The sequence below is a fragment of the Thermobia domestica genome, chromosome 13, assembly GCF_964235325.1.
Source record: "Thermobia domestica chromosome 13, izTheDome1.hap1.1, whole genome shotgun sequence".
NCBI classification, from domain to species: Eukaryota; Metazoa; Arthropoda; class Insecta; order Zygentoma; family Lepismatidae; genus Thermobia; species Thermobia domestica.
In genome coordinates this window covers 217,880,230-217,896,826 of record NC_137466.1, presented here as the reverse complement: position 1 = coordinate 217,896,826, position 16,597 = coordinate 217,880,230, and the positions used below count along the sequence as shown (strand labels likewise).

At 36.6% G+C, this 16,597-nt stretch overlaps 1 protein-coding gene across 3 annotated transcripts in view; it reads right to left on the bottom strand.

The window, feature by feature from the left end:
* LOC145669032 (uncharacterized) overlaps positions 1-16,597 on the bottom strand; it is a 97,337-nt gene that overhangs the window by 12,039 nt on the left and 68,701 nt on the right. For 2 of the 3 annotated variants that reach the window (XM_081737379.1, XM_081737380.1), the window contains 5 exons: positions 12,986-13,321; positions 6,580-6,763; positions 4,504-4,705; positions 1,780-1,953; positions 76-289 (listed from right to left, as the gene is read on the bottom strand). In XM_081737379.1, coding sequence (XP_081593505.1) covers positions 76-289; positions 1,780-1,953; positions 4,504-4,705; positions 6,580-6,763; positions 12,986-13,321 — 1,110 coding nt within the window. The remainder of the gene's footprint in view (positions 1-75; positions 290-1,779; positions 1,954-4,503; positions 4,706-6,579; positions 6,764-12,985; positions 13,322-16,597) is intronic. The other variant, XM_081737381.1, reaches the window with a different exon arrangement.

Genomic DNA, 16,597 nt, shown 5'->3' with positions numbered 1-16,597 from the left:
CTTCCATTGTTGATATTTTCAGGGTAAAAAAAGTGAAAGGACTTTTCTTAAATAAATAAAAAGAAATAAGAATACCTGATCGTTGGAGATGGCGTTATGGTCTGTGGACTTGGCTGGGCACCTCCAACGACGATGCTTGGTGGAACCACCCGATCCTGAGCTCCAGGGCTTCTATGAGAATAAACGGCTGGTTCCGGAAGGCCATTCTCCATCGGCATGTAACTATTGATGCGAGGACTTCTTTCCTGTGGCGGCGACACTACAGATGCGGCAGGATGCATGTTATTCACTATAATGAAACAAAGAACCGACTCTTTAATTTAGGTTACATAATTATATAGTTTATGGTGAATGTTTAATAATAATTTTAGAAGTTCCCTATGGACTTATAGATAGCTGATTTGGTACGCAGAGTAACAACTTTCGAAGATAGAGCACAATATAAGATAGAACCATTTAATCTTCTACCTTTTAAATCCCTTTAATTCTACAATAGCACGTATGCAGGGCTTGAATCTATTTATCTAATACTATAAATGAAACGAAAAAAAAAATCTTTGTTAGAATAAAATGAAGGCCTATCTACTAGTACTACTTTTTTCTAATAAGTATAGTACTACGTTTTTCTAATCAGTATTTAAGTAAATTACTATCAGAAAAATTAATGCTTCTGAACACTGAGAAAGTAGAAGTTATAAATAGATTTGTTCGTTTAAGATATTCTAAATAATATTAAGCCTTTTAGGATTTATGGTAACTTTTATTACCATGACGTAGTATCGTCATTGACCGCTTATTTAGGTTCTAGAACAGGTATTTACGCAGTTTTTTATTTTATTATTTTTTTATTGGTCAAGTCAAGGATGGACCAAAAACACCCGAGATGCATTTTGGAACCGGATAGTCAACTTGACGGTGCTAAGTGAGGGCGGAGGAGCGTGATTTTTTTTTCTTTCTTTCTTCTTAAGGCAAATTTCAAAAAATTCTTCATGCTTTTAGTTTTCAAGACATCAGATTGAAACTTTGCATACGGATTGTGTGCACCTTTGGGTATTTCTCAATTTTTTTTATATCTCTACGTGAACCCGGGGCCGAGCCTGAGGGCGCAACTGTTCCGAGGGAGTGATTTTTTCAGAAAAAAATCCGGTTTTTCCCAATTTTTCTGGTTTAGGTGTATGATACGGATATGTGAGTGGTACCGTTGGAAAGGGCTCGTTATACTGAAGAAAATGGAGTCTGAACCATGGCTCTAGGCCAAATAGTAATGACGCAGTAAATTCTATACATGCCTAAATTCACACTTTCAACAATTTTTTCCGTACTTTGTTTTCAAGATACAAGAATGAAATTTTGCACACGAATTATGTACATAACAATGTATTATTTTTTAAATTCAGATCCCTACGTCAACTCAGGCCTGAGTCAGAGGGGCGCAAAAATTTCGATTTTTTTTTTTCGAAAAATCTCCCGGTTTTCCCGTTTCTGGTGTATAATACAGACAAGTGAGTGGTACCGTTGGAAAGTATGCTCTATCCGAAAAAAAAAAAAAAGTACAAACCATGATACTACGATAAATAGTAAGGAAGCAGTAGCTGACTGAAAATCTAAAATTTACCTCAAAAAGTTGCAATCCTAAAAAAGGTTAAATATTGAAAATCTCGTGTTGTCTTTTTAATGTACAGCAACAGAAAAGATTTAAATAAAATAATTTCTTTCATTAGATCCAAAACTTGGAAAATATAATACAGGTAACCGACTAGACACTGAAAAAATAGTTACCTTGTGTTGGTGGATTTGTAACGTTTCCTGCGGGTGAATTATGCGCTAATGGAATGCCAAGACGAGCATTTACAGCGAGGAGATGATCTCTGCGTTGAATAAGGCTATTCACATGTTCTTCCAAACGAAGATTCTCTGCACGCAACTGATGGAGACATGACAGTAATGATGCGACTGAAAAGAGAAAATGATTAAAGCGAAACTCTCAACATTTTTTTACTTATTATCCTTATAAGAAAATGGAAAAAAGATTACAAGCGCCCGTAACAATCGCAAACCATGATTTTTATTGAAAAAACAAAAAAAAAAAAAAAAAAACTGTTTTTTTCCTTTAAACCGGTTTTTTGGTCTAAATAATTTGCTCTATGTATTTATATGACATATAGACACAAATGTTTGTTTCGCCTTGGTGTTATTATGCAACAAACGGGTTATGCTGGAAGGGGTCATATAAGCTTAAAGCGAAATCCAAACTGCTTCTAGGCTTACATCCGAGAGAAATTGTCCTCCATTTGAACTCAAAATCGGGACTAGGGGGCGCGGTGGCTCAGTGGTAGAGCGTTCACCTCCGATGCTTGAGTTCGATCCCAGCTCGCGCCGTGTGGACTTTGTGGTGGACAAACACCGTGCTCGTGGGTTTTCTCTGGGTTCTCCCGTTTCCTCCCACTTTCTTCATTCCATCATTTCATTCATTTCTCATAATCACCGTCTCCTTTAGCCTAACCGGCATAATCGTGGGACGAAATGAAATCTTTCACTTTTACATTTCATTTCAAAATCTGGATTAATTGGCCACAAATGCGATACGTCTGCTGACCCACTCAACAAGGACTTCTGATAAAAAAATAAATTGTACTGATCTTTACATACTTGTTAATATTAACTGTTAAGAGTCATTTCAGAAGGACAAAAAGATGAATAGTTGCACAAGGAAACTTTTATACAGAATTACACATGGACAATTTCAAAATACTGCAGACTACAGAAGAACTAATTTAGTTCAAGTTAGTTCACTACGACTTTTATTAGTCCAAGTTAAAGAAATACAACGACTTAATTTGCATACCAGTAAGAAAAGTGAATCAAGGTACGAATTATTTGAGTCCACTTTAGCTCTGACCCATTTATACATAAATAGAAACCAAAGATACTTTTGATTTCAATAAATACCTCTCGTGGGGTTTGTATGACCACCCTCCCCCCCCCAAAAAAAAGTATGGCATTTCGATGTATTTTATCAACAGTAAAGGTTATTAAAATGAAACAATATTTACAATTTTTCTTTGATTGCAATTGCATAAAAGAACCATTCATAAACTCATATATATAAGTTCCACCTAAGTTCCAATAAGAACCATTCATATATATAAGTTGCTTTTGTAGTATTATCTCTGAGTAATGAATGTGAAATTTAGGTTTGAATACAATACGAATAATATACGGGAGTGAAACGTGATAACCCACAAATGTGTGTTCAAGATTTTACGAACATTTTTCGTTTTTTGGTTTAAACCAAGATTTAAACCACCTTGGTTTAAACCAGCCAACCCTAATACTATGTGTTTTGTTCCAAAGCCAGTTTGCCTGTATTGTCTTGGGAAGTTGGCGACATTGAAACGTGTACCGGCTAACACACGATTGAAGCCAAGAAGGGCACCTTAGGCCTCTGTGTTTATTACTTTGATTTAATACTCCCTTTGTCTCTGGGAACATGATCAGCACTATTTTTTATTACTCTATCTCCGAATCCTTACTTTTATATGTCCTGTTGTTAAGTTTGTTTTCTTTAACGTTAAACAGGGTGTCTACTAAAATTCCAAAATGAAATTTCTTGACCTTTTCTTTCCCAAAACATAAAATTTAGTAACATTTTCAAGAGCAAACTTGGGTGCGATTTTGACCGAATTTTCATGCATGCGATAGAGGCATGCTTTGCTTGCGATTTGATAACATCTAAAGCCGACCATAGACATTTTTGGTAGTGAATTTTGACGTTTCATACAACAAAATTCTCAAGTCTGTACTTTTATTTGTACAGATAAAAAAAATCGTGACCCAAAAGCTACATTTCGTAACTTTTTCTTGACTTTCATGACCGTTTGCTAAATTCGTGACTTTTTCATGACTTTCGTGACCGATAGACACCCTGTTAAAGAAGAGTTAGTGTGAAGTATTCAGTGACTTAATTTCGATTTTTGATTTTGCTTAATGCTGTTTCTCTATTTCCAGTCATTTCACTGCTTTTCTAAAAGAAATCGAAATTAAGTCACTGAATGCTTTACACTAATTGCTGGTGATTGTAGGACCATATGGTATCAAAAGGCCAAATGTGTATTACGTTTTATATGCTAATATTATATCTACTATACAAAATGAACTTTTTTGGAAAACACAATATTGTAAGTCACATCAATGCGCAAGATCTAGTTTTTGCATCGCGTTTTTTTTTCTTTGTTTCTTTCTTATCACAACCACTTCCTGCTGATTTTATTGTATTAAATTTAGAAAAATTCCACCCCAAAAGAGGGCAATATTTTTTTTTTAATCATTAACCATAACGAGTTAAAGATATGGGATTTGGTACATGGAACTTCTTTAGATCAGATAATACAAATATATCATTCATTTATACCAAATTAATATGGGTAACTTAAATCGAAAAATGTATCCAAAGTCTCTTTCTATGTTAACAAATCTTGTAAAACTAGTAATAAGTATACGTACTATCAAAATGTTGTGCCTGCTCCATTAGAAACTGGCTTCCCTGCTCCCACTGTCTCTCCAGCAGCTGTTCAAGGTTCTGGGGTACACTGTTGCCTGGAGCTGTTCCTGCTGGTGTCCCGGTCGTTCCACTCACCCCCGTCGCCCCAGGGGTACTAGCTCCTCCTCCTCCTCCCCCACCACCAGATCCTATGCTTGAACGAGCCTGTCAAATCAACATATTCATGTTATTCTTCGTAAATACTCGCAAAACTGTTTACATGATACACATTTAAACGAACATCAACAGCACAAAGGTGAGCGAGAAATTTGTGGGATTGTCATATTCGTCAAGAAGCCATACTGTTTTTCGATAATACAGGTACACAATAGAGAAAAAATAGCTGCTTAATAAATTAAAAATTATTTTCAAACTAACTTGTATGACCTGGAAAGTACCGTATCTTTGGCTACCACAGGGGCGATTGAAAGCGAGAGAGTCTTCACATATCAGTTGACTCAGTAAGTAACGTTTGAGAAACATGACTACTGATACTAGATCACAAATACGATTAACCATTTCTGAATACAGGTCTCTTGTTAAGCAGTACATCTAAACTAATTTATTCAGGTAGTGCCGCTAAAGTTTGTCTTAAAAGCCACTCACAATCTCAGTTTCTGTCACGTGACCTATCAGTGATACATTCCCCAGGTATCTTCTGAAAAATACAACTAACTTGAACCACTAATGGAAAGAAATGGTCCCTTCTCCAAAATTCTCTGTTTGCTCCTTGTGTATTCCAGTCATCAATTTAAACGAGTGCTTTTTGTCGATCTACTCACCTACAATCGATGGTTGGTTCTTCACAAATTTCCTTCATCACCGTCGACCAAATTGTCTCCTTAGACAACTACAGAAAGTCGGTCCATATTTATAGAAATAATATTCCGGAGCTATGCATTAGGGCGCGAAGAACCATCCTTTCACAAGCGACGGGTTTTGACTGCACACAACCACCCCAAAACAAGTCTTATTTTTAAATAATAATAATAATATAATGAATATTCTGATCAACTCTTGCCTCATTCTTGTGCCTGCTAGCCTAATTCTAAATCCAGACAGAGTATTCCCTACAAACTTTTAGTAAATGAGACACCAGACATATTACAAAATAAACGTATCCACATGTTATATATATATATTTAAAAAAAAAAACTGCACTACAGATCTGGAATAAAAATTAATTTAAATATCGTATACGCTTGGGTAATGTCCGCACCCGAACTTTGGAGGAAAAAAAAAACATTGAAAAAATTAACAATATAATGTCCGGACCCTAGATCACACAGGTTTCCCCTATTTGAAAATATAAGTTTCGGTATTTGTACTTTTATACTTGTGACATAATATCACTTTTATTTCTCTTTAGTCATGATGAAGAGTCATTTTACCTATATATATTATTTTAACAAAAGAAACACTGACCAAAGCTTAAAACACACTTTATTTTAAATTATAATAACGGTTTATAATCAATCCAAAGCCATTGATAGTCTTATTATATATACATATATATTAAAAATTGTTTATTGATTTTAAATCACCTCGAGTTTATACTAATTATTTGATTTTCATTCACTTAATTACCTGTACTACGAGATTCCACGTGTAATTTATAACAAAAATCAGTGACGAATCGATGCGTTTTGAACGAATCGCGTAAACTTCGCACTAGTATTTTGTCGTCGTAATTTTAATAAAATGGTGTGGACGTTACGCGAGCGTATACGGTGTTTCACACAAATCATTACGACTTAATTAATGGAAATTATAAACAATAGGTATATATTAAGTATATATTAAGTGTATTAAGTCATAGTACAACACCTTGTTTGGAACGTAACACTTCCATTAACGGTCAAGTTTCTGTTCAGGTCTTGCTGGATACGCGGTTGCAGCTGGCACTCGGAAAGTGCTAAAGATACATGTTTATATCCTTAGAAAAACACTGTAAGTTACAGTAACCTAGATTTTGCAATCTTATAAAACAGCCACACCTCAATAGAAGACAATATTAATTAAAAAGTAATTCAACTTACGGAAGCAATGACTCTGCTATGCAACTGAGGGCCAACCAATGGCTGCTGAGTGGAACTGGCTTCCGTGAACACACTGTGGGCTTGTAGCTCTTCCGATAACGTATCTGACATCTTCTGTGCCATGGTGGACGAAGGGTTCAGCTGATTTCCCAGCATATGAGGTGCGCTTACGCCATTCTGGAAACTGGCGTCAAAAAAACAAAGAAATTATTATTATTACTGGACTAAACTATCGAACTATTTTTCAATTTGGTTTCTAACTCACTATGAGCTTCATGCTTCCATAAAAACAAGAAAACAAAATTCTAATTATTGAAAAATGTAACATAAAAAGTTAATTAAATGTATCATCATATTAATAATCAGTTAAAAAACACAGTTTAAGCTAGAGCCTTCAGATCTTCAGCATCTTTAAGGAATTACAAAAAAGAAAACAATAGGATTTTCGAATTTCGTTTAGCAAATTTAATTTCCGATTTATTCTCTTTCTTCTATTTATTATAATTTATGCCACATTTTTCCATCTATTAAAAACTGTCTTCGTTTTTGTTTCTCGTTAATGTTTATAAACACGTTATTAGTATCAATTTCGTTTCAGAAGTTCCTACTTAGAAAGAAAAACACACTAAAACCTGAGCAACATTATGAGCTACTAAAGATCAAACTTAAACAATGGAAACCACAACATATCTGAAATTTAACATCAATCTGAACAGTACAAATCAAAATGTCAAACCGGCCAAAAATCAAAGTCTAAATAGCAAATATAACTGGCAACGTTCTTGAAAGTGTTACGAAACCCAACTGTTTGAAGTTACGGAAATGAGCTAATTATATATATATATGATATTTCTACACAACACCGACAACGTTTGGGAGATTATTCCTGACACCAAGATAGACAAAAAGTATAGACCAATCTGGGTGTACAAATGCTTTCTCTCGGAGTTATATGCCGCCGAAAACATGAAAAAATGAACCATAGCTCCAAAACTATGAGACCTACCGTGGGTCGGGTTAGGACTTCATTTAGGATCTAATATGTGCGCTATCCAAAAATACATTTCTCAGAATCCTAAGGTACTTACGCAACAGTTTTTATAGAGGAAATTTAGCTACGGACACATAATTTGAAGTACTCACCAACTATCGCTATAAAAATTGTTGCTGAAGTACCGCAGGTTTCTGAAACTTGGATACTTGAATAGGGCACATATTAGTTTAGTTCCTAAGTGAAGTCTTGACCCGACTATGGTAGTTCCATTAGTTTTGGAGCTATGGACTTTTAAGTTCATTTTTTCATGTTTTCGGCAGTCTACAACTCCGAAAGGAAGAATTTGTGCACCCAGGTTGGTCTATACTTTTTGTCTTATCTTGGTGTCAGGAATCACCTCCCAAACGTTGTCGGTGTTGTTTTGAAACACCCTGTACGTATATTACATTTAAGAACATCAAGGAAGGATGTGAAGAAATTACTGAACATTACAAGAACAAGAACACTGTGTTTGTAAACTTGGATTATGATTCAATTCCATTACGGTACTATTATTTTAAAGTAATTTTTGTGAAGCTTCTATACTTTAGTGTTTTTATTTTTTTCAAGGCAGTTCAAAATTTATTACAGTATTTAGACGGTGAACCTATTGACGAAAAAGAGCAGTAAAAACCAAGATAAGACATGCACAAATTCGATTTGTTTCTGAATTACGAGCCTTGCAAATGGTAGGAAGTCATTTTTGAGATCACAAAGCACTATTACTATCCTCAGAGGAAGCGCTGTAGATAATTTTAGATTAAATTTACTTGGGCTGGCTATACTAATTTAGACTTGTGGGTGTTGGATGGCAAAACGCAAATTTGGTGAATGTGCCAATAATTAAAATAGTAGTAGTAAAAAAAAAAAAAAAAAAGTTTCGTAGTTTTTAAAGATGTCTGAGAGGCTAGTTTTGTGCTTATTTTATATATCAATATATTTTGTTGACAGTTGAGACGCTGCGTTTTTTATATATGTTTTGCTAGAACAAACATATTTTCAAAGGAAGTTTAATAAAATAACTTATATATTTGGTTAATGACTGGCTTTTAAATTGTTCAAGAATGGTACAGTTATGGCTGAGGATCGACGCTCCAACAGTTGGGAAGGATGAATATGCACGGTGCACTTCAAAAATGAGGCCATGGAGTGAATGGGAATAGTATTTAGCGAATGTCCAGTCAATGTGGAGTGTTCCAAAGGAAGGTATTAGAAGGAAAGTCCTATCAGTGAGGAAGATTCGAGGTAAGTTCCTGTATCATGGCTGTGCGGTAGATTAGTTCCTGTATTACGGTTGTGTGGTAGATATTCCTGTATAGCAGGTATGTGGTGGGTTAGATCCCGTAATCATGGCTGCGTGGTGGGTGATTTACCCTTGTGGTATGACGATGATAATGTTTTTGTATCACAGCTATTTGGTTGATAGTTATAATGGGAGACTGACCGTCGGCGAGGAGAATCCCAAGAGGGAAAGTTCTCTGATTTGAAAGACCGGAGGTGGATGTTGGATGATAAAACAGTGGTTTCGTGGATTGGCATGAAACATCTGAACTGAATGTGCTAATAACTGAAAGGGTAGTCAGAAGTTCTATAGTTTTTTTTTTTTTATAAATTTGACAGGCTAGTTTTTTTTTTTCTGAGGAATGTATATGGTACAGTTTGTATTAGTTTTGTGGTTATTTTATATATTAATATATTATTGATACTTGAGAAGAAGCGCTTTTGATATATGTTTTGCTGAAACACAACTTATATTTTGAAAGGAATTTGAGGAATGCCTTCGGGTCTCATCCTAAATGAAGGGGAAATCCCAATCTATAACTTCTCACGAGAGAAACTCAGCAACGTCTCAAGTGGAAAACGTAGGTAAGGACTGACTCACTCCCGGGATAAGGAGTCAACCTCTACCAGGTTCCAACGCCCCCCTCGAAGGGCTAATGAGTGGATCGAGGTCAGGGCACCTCCTTGGCCTTAGAGAAGAAAATTGTTCTAAAAGACCGATAAACCACAAGGTGGCCAACGGCATGGAAATGTGGAAAGGAAATCGGAATACTACCACATTATCTTTTTCCTAAGAGGTACGATGGTTCTTCCTGAGGTAAAAGTCTTCCGTTCAGTACTCAAGGAAGAATTATCAAGAAGGAAGTATTATAATTTTCATTTCTGCATAGGAACCTGGAACGTATGAACTTCGCGACGTTCGGGTACACTTGCAAATTTAAAAGTGGAAATTGATAAATGATGAAAAATAAATACAATGGATTTGAATGAAGTGCGACGGTTAGAAAAAGAAGAAATAGTATCGGGAAATTGCACAATATCCTATTCGGTCGGCGTTAAGGTCCGACCGCAATGAGGAAGGAAACAGCAAAAATGATGCTGTAGTGACCGCTTGATGTTTGTAAAGTTAAATATAAAGCCAGTGGATACTGTGATAACACAAGTGTATATGCCAACAACCGACCATGATGGCAATGAAGTAGAGTAATATATGACGAAATTAGTGACATATTGCATCAAGAGGGAAGAGGTGGGGTACCTCACAGTAATGAGAGACTTCAGCAGTGTAGTGGGAGAAGGAGCTATGAGTTAGGTGGTGGGGCCATTTGGACTCAGGAGAATAAATCTGTACGCAACTTCATATGGCAGTAACGAATACGTGGTTTAAGAAAAGAGAAACCAAGACGTACGTGACGCTTTAAAAAATAGCGGAACAAAGACGCGTGAAAACCACGAACATCAAAGAACACAGAAGACTGAATAATAAACGCACAACATTTCGAAGTTTTGAATGGCATTTACGAGGGATGTCCAGTAAATATCCAGATAATCGGAACACAAAAGTAATTGAACTTAAAAATTACTTCACAGTGCGAGGTAGTACACGTCTGACAACTGGTATTGAAAGTTGCAAACATCAGCTTATTTCTCCTGCTGTTATTTAAAATGGCGTCACAGCAGTTGACTCCACTGCAAAAACTACTGTTGTCTGTTTGAAAAAAAAAAAAAAAAAAAAGACTGTAGCATGCTAAGTTTCTAGATTGCTTCTGTGAGTGAGATTCTTCTCCAAACATTGTAATAGGAATTTTGAACCTCAAAGTATAATTATACTGTATTTCATGAAATCTCTTACAAGGTTTTGGACATTGATTCCATAGAGTGGTGAAAGCAAACGCCTTAATCAAAGTAATATTATATATATATATATATAACCTTTCAACCAAACAAACAAGAAAATGTACGCAAATTTTCGTTGTTTTTGTTGTATTTTACTACACAGGAAATAGGAAATGAAATATTAGGACCGGCCACAGAGTGTCGCCATGATGGCATTCAGTCATGTAAAGAGGCTGCCAGATTCACTTTCGACCTAATTATCCACCATGGCAGCTCAGTACGCTGTCAAATACAGTACACATCAACATTTCTTTGTTCCAGATTCTTCTTCTTGTCTGGAAAGTATTTACCTGAACTTTTATTCATAGATTCATTTGTTTGTTTGTGTCAGTATTCTGTCTTATTTCTGGTAAATAAATAATATATATATACGTGTGTGTGTGTGTGTGTCGTAAGATGAAAGAAACAGTGACAATAAAGGAATCATCGTATGGTTTTAACTGAACAATATGAAGAGATCAGAGCTCGATTTTCAATAATAATCTTGCCTCACCACAATGAAGAAAAGTTTGGCTGATATATAAAAGAAACATTTTGCATTTGCAACTAACAAATTTAGACACTTGGGAGAGTGTCTGTGATTACAGTCGAAAAGTGTTCTCCCTAAATTTTATTCCCTATCACTAATGTAGGCACTGAAACAGCAGAATTCAGTTTAATAGCCATAATTTCTGATAATCCACTACTTCGCAATTTCAGGAAATGTCAGAACGAGTACACGAATATTACTAAGCACCTCACATACTTCAAATTTTAATTCCTGGAAAATCCTTGTACGAGGCGCACTCGGAAAGTAACCTTCAACTGGTCGCAGTGCGTGAAGTAGTGGGGGAACGCTACCATCTTTGCACAGACGTGCGCTGTAGATCAGTCTGCATCCAGCCGTGGTAGAGTGAAGGTTGTCTGACCACTAGTTTCTTTTGTAGCGTCTCAAAATGTGTGCTGCAACAGAAAACGTCGCCAAGTGCGAGGTGCAAGTTGTTATACGTTTTCTTACGGCAAAACAATATACGGCAGCAGCTATTCACCGGAAACTTTGAGCCGTGTATGGACCAAGTGTGATGAGTGGATGAGTTGTTCGTATCACGACGAAGAGAGGAGGCAGGCCATTAGTGGCCATTGATGAACTCGTTTCAGAAAATTGATGCAAAAGTTCGTTAAAATCGACGTTTTACAATCTCGGAGCTTTCCAATGAATTTCCGCAGTGAGGAGCTGAAAGAAGCGGTCACGGGCTGGCTCAAGACACAGGCGGGAGATTTTTATGCTGATGGAATTTCTAAGCTAGTGCAGAGATATGATAAATGCTTAAAAGTGTATGAAAACTATGTTAAAAAAATTGAGCAAAGTAGTCGTTTTTAGATGTATATAATAAATTGTTATTTACTTTGATGTTTCTTCCTTAACCAATCGGAGTTTACTTTCCGAACGGCACTGGTACTTCTAAGCTTTCGGCTCTACCCATGAGCCTTATTTACGGAGGATAAGAAAAGAATCCAAAAGAAATTAGACACATCACAAAAATGAAGTGCACTCAACGATTAATTTTGGAGTCTTCTTTATTCCTTTCCAACTGTACTGATAACGACTGCTATTGTTAGGTAAGTTGCTTAAATAACAAACGGGAGACAGTGATTAAAAAATACATCAAATAGTGGCATAATTAAAAAAACACTATGCGTTGACAACCAGCATTTGCCAAACAAAGAACGCACAGCAATACCCACGACAGGAGGTCTTTATTCCTTGATGTCTTATTTTATCCTCTGTGAATAAGGCTCTAATATAAAGACAAAACCTGGGAAGTGTGAAGATTATTCAGGAATAAGAAAAAAATCGCAGTGAGATAATTATCTTCCAATATCTACTCTGGATCAAAAACTCTAAACATGCCATATATCTTCCGCATTTTGGAATATAGAAAACACTTTAAAGGATACAAGTAACAGACCAAGTAACAAGTGTTATCCACATGCATTAGAAAAGGTACATATATACATATATTTCTATAAAACTAACATGCAAGTTTTAATCATAGGCATTAGGAATAAAAGCATGCACATCTAATTTGGACTCATTCCTTTTAAAGTGATTTCGATACTCAACAATACGGACGATATTAAACACCTGCACAGGCTGCTAGTGAATGGTGCAATCGAAAGGGAAGCAAAAGCGCCATCTGGGCGGGCGATACTTACAGTTTCATGTCCTTCTCATCCTTTTTCTTTTTGCTGTTCTTTTTGTTGGTCCCTGAAGTGACAGACATTGTTTCCGAGGCCGGGCTACTCGGCGGAGACTCTTTGGTCACGCCAGGGTTTCCGTTGTTATTATTATTATTATTATTATTGGAGGTGGCACCATTGTTGCCATTAGTATTATTATTACTATTACTGACGTTACTGTTGTTGCCGTTAGTATTGTTGTTAACAGGCGGTGGTGTTGGATTGTTTGAATTATTGCTTCGTCCACGCTTTCCTCCAGACGTAGCTCGCTTTTGTTTACGGCCTTTGTCTTGTTTATCGGATGATTGGGACCTAGAACACCACAGGGTACTTAATCAGACAGATCACTTAATAGCTAATAAACTATCAGTTTGCAGTTCGAGCTAAGGTAACATACGCCAATAAAAGACTACCATTCATCTCTCCGCTATAAAAGAATACCAATTTCCGATTACTGTGTTTACAAGACAGTAAGGTGACTTTTCTGTCTTTTATCTTGGTTCAAAAATTGTCCCTTGACTTAGAATCTGTAACACGGCCACTAAAGCAAACGACAATTCATCAATGCAATAGAAACAAGTTGCGAAAAATATCTCCAGAAATCACTGCAAGTAAGTTTTTGTCATCGTGTAGAGTCAGCGAATTTTCTTCTGTGGACTTATAATCACGAAACAAATGCAAATATTATATTGGTCATGTTTGGACTTAGCAGATATTTTAAGTATTCACAGCAAGAAAAATACATTTCTTTACGTAAAAAGCAGACTAAATTAGCAGAATCCACTAGCATTTAGCAAAATTTGTAGCATTTACCTACGTACAAGGAAATTTGTTCCTTTGAATTTCGGAGGGCACTTACAATCGAACAAATACGGTATAATCGGTCAGGTCTTCAATTCTTCTATGTCGGTAATTTAAAAGTTAACAATGGTTTCTTTTTTCAGTCAGAACAATGCTCTCGTCTATCTTTGCTTCATAACTGTTTGTCCTTATTATCGTATATGAACACTGAAAGAAAAAATCGTTCTCAAATTTCGAATTACTGACTTAGAAGGATAAAAGAGCTCACCGAATATACCGTATTTATTCGACACATTATATATTGTAAAAATATTACAAAGTACAAAGATTTAATATTCTGATTTACATAAGTGAAAGTTCATAGTTTGTACACAGAACTTTTTCATTTGTAAGATGCTATGTTTTCTGCTCTGGTAAGTGCGCGAAGAGCATAATATGATACAAGGCGCAAGAACTTTTTAAACTGATTTGGATCTGGTTTGATTTGAGTTTACAGTTCCTTTCAGTAGTAGGGCTATATGAGAAGTGGGCCTACAGCTTAATATGGGATCTGATCCACATGAGCTCCCGCCGGAAATCGAACCTGGGTCTCCCGCGTCAAAGATGCGTACGCAATCCATATAGCCACTAGGGAGATCAAGATTTTTTAATTATTATTAATAGCTGAGCCTGTGATATACACAACGCATCATTCTAACATGAGCACCGAATCTCTTTCCCACTTTTTTTCTATATCTCTACATGTCCCTTTATAGACATAGATGGTGGATGGCAGCACTCACAAAGGGAGTGAATTGCCACAAACATAAAATCGCAGCATTTTAATATATAGAGGGGTGACTTTGTGGGAAACTTGGACTAGTCATAGATGAAGTCAAAAGTTTTTTTTTATTATTTATTTTATTTTATTTTATTTTTTTTTAAATTTATATCCCGAGTATGTCTCATTGCGGCTCTACAGGGCTTTCAAGCTGCCAGCATATAATAGGTTTTGACATTCGGATTAAAGCAAAGCGCCTGCAATGTCTGCCAGCCCATGATACGTAGTTGTTTTACCGGTTGTCTAACACAAGGGTATGAACTTTTGAAACATCTTGACAATTTTAATAGGCTCTTTTTATTTATTTATTTATTTTAAGTATCAATGAGAGCCGGTAGCCGTGCACAAAATTTGAAATTAATCAGCGAAAACGGCACATTTCTTGAGCTTGAGATTTCAGAGATCTCACTATAAAAAGGAACTGGCTACAAACATATAAATGTAGTATTTTGACACTTTCCCTGGTTTCGGTGTGTGTATTAGCTTTAGTTGGGTCTGGCAACAATACAAAACAGCAGACGTCTTTCATGCGTACTTAATACACCTCTTAAATATTGTTACTTATGGGTAAGCGTTTATTTCTTTGTATGTGTGTAGGCAGACTGATTCATAATAAAATAAATAAAATAAAACCCCAGAAAATGAGCACAACGAATACAAGTATTCGGAAATTGGTTTTTGTTTGCAGCGGAAAAGTAATTGGTAGGCTCTTTTAATTCTCAAAGTGTTCTGCACGCAAAATACGAAATATTGCACTGACCTTGCCAAGCATGAATTAGTGAAGAAACTCACCGAGTTTTATCAAATTATTGAGTTCGTACAGTGATTTGTCCTTGTGTCTATAGGAAGTGCATAAGGTGAGAAAGGAGAGACAATCGATTTATTTTATTATCCATATTCTGCAGATACAATAAAATTCAAAGAGTGAAAATGTGCGACTGGACCGAGAATAGAACATGGAACTTTGGTTTACCATGTCAATGTGTTAACTAATTTTTCATTCTATCTAATTTCTAACTTAAAGAGCATCTCCACCCAATGCATTGTTAACCTCATACTTTCTTGACCGGTGAGTACCAAGGTTGATATGAGTATGTAGAAAACCGGCAGTCTCTGTAGGTCACGAATACGTTGGTTTCGATGTCGCGAAGTGAGGTGTATTTGAACAGGCGTCGAAATACCGATCGACGGTCCCGACAGTGTTGTGGGCACTTCTCGGGTCACCGTATACCATTGGAGAGACTTCCGGTGGAGATCTTTAGGTCTATCGTCATCTTCTGACTCTGCTGCGTAATTCTATGCCGCACACTACCCATGAAACCACAGAGATCCAGCAGTATCATCACAAGAACCGGCACAGAAGTACGAATTGTTTACTTGTGGGGGTGCGTATCTCCAGTGACCGACGGGCCCATCGGGCAATGTGGGTATGGGGAGAACGGACAGACATGCTAATTTCCGAATGTCATCACATTTGAAGTTGTTTCAGAGTCAAAGCTCAAAACGGCCAGCCACTGCTGATCGCTCTCGGCTATTTCGACTCATGAGTGAGCTGAGCTTGGTTTGGTTCTAATTGGAACCACTTCTTGGGCTTGGCTGTGATATCCAGCAGGCCCGTAGCTAGGAGTGTGTTATGGGGGAGGTACATTTCAATTTCTTCTCTGACACACACACACAAGCCAAGCTCCAGTGGCGCACGATGAGCGAGAAGTGACCACAACACTGCAGAGAATGTCGATCGGTTTTCCGACTCCTGTTCGAACACACCTCACTTTGCGACATCGAGACCCACGTATTCGTAACTTACAGAGACTACTGGTTCTCTACATACCCATATCAACCCTGGTACTTACCAGTCAAGAAAGTAGCGAGTCACTGCAGATGCCCTTTCATTCTACCTTTACTATAGATATATAAGTATTAAAACAAATCAATTTCCCCCTACTTCTCTACATATTTTTCAATCG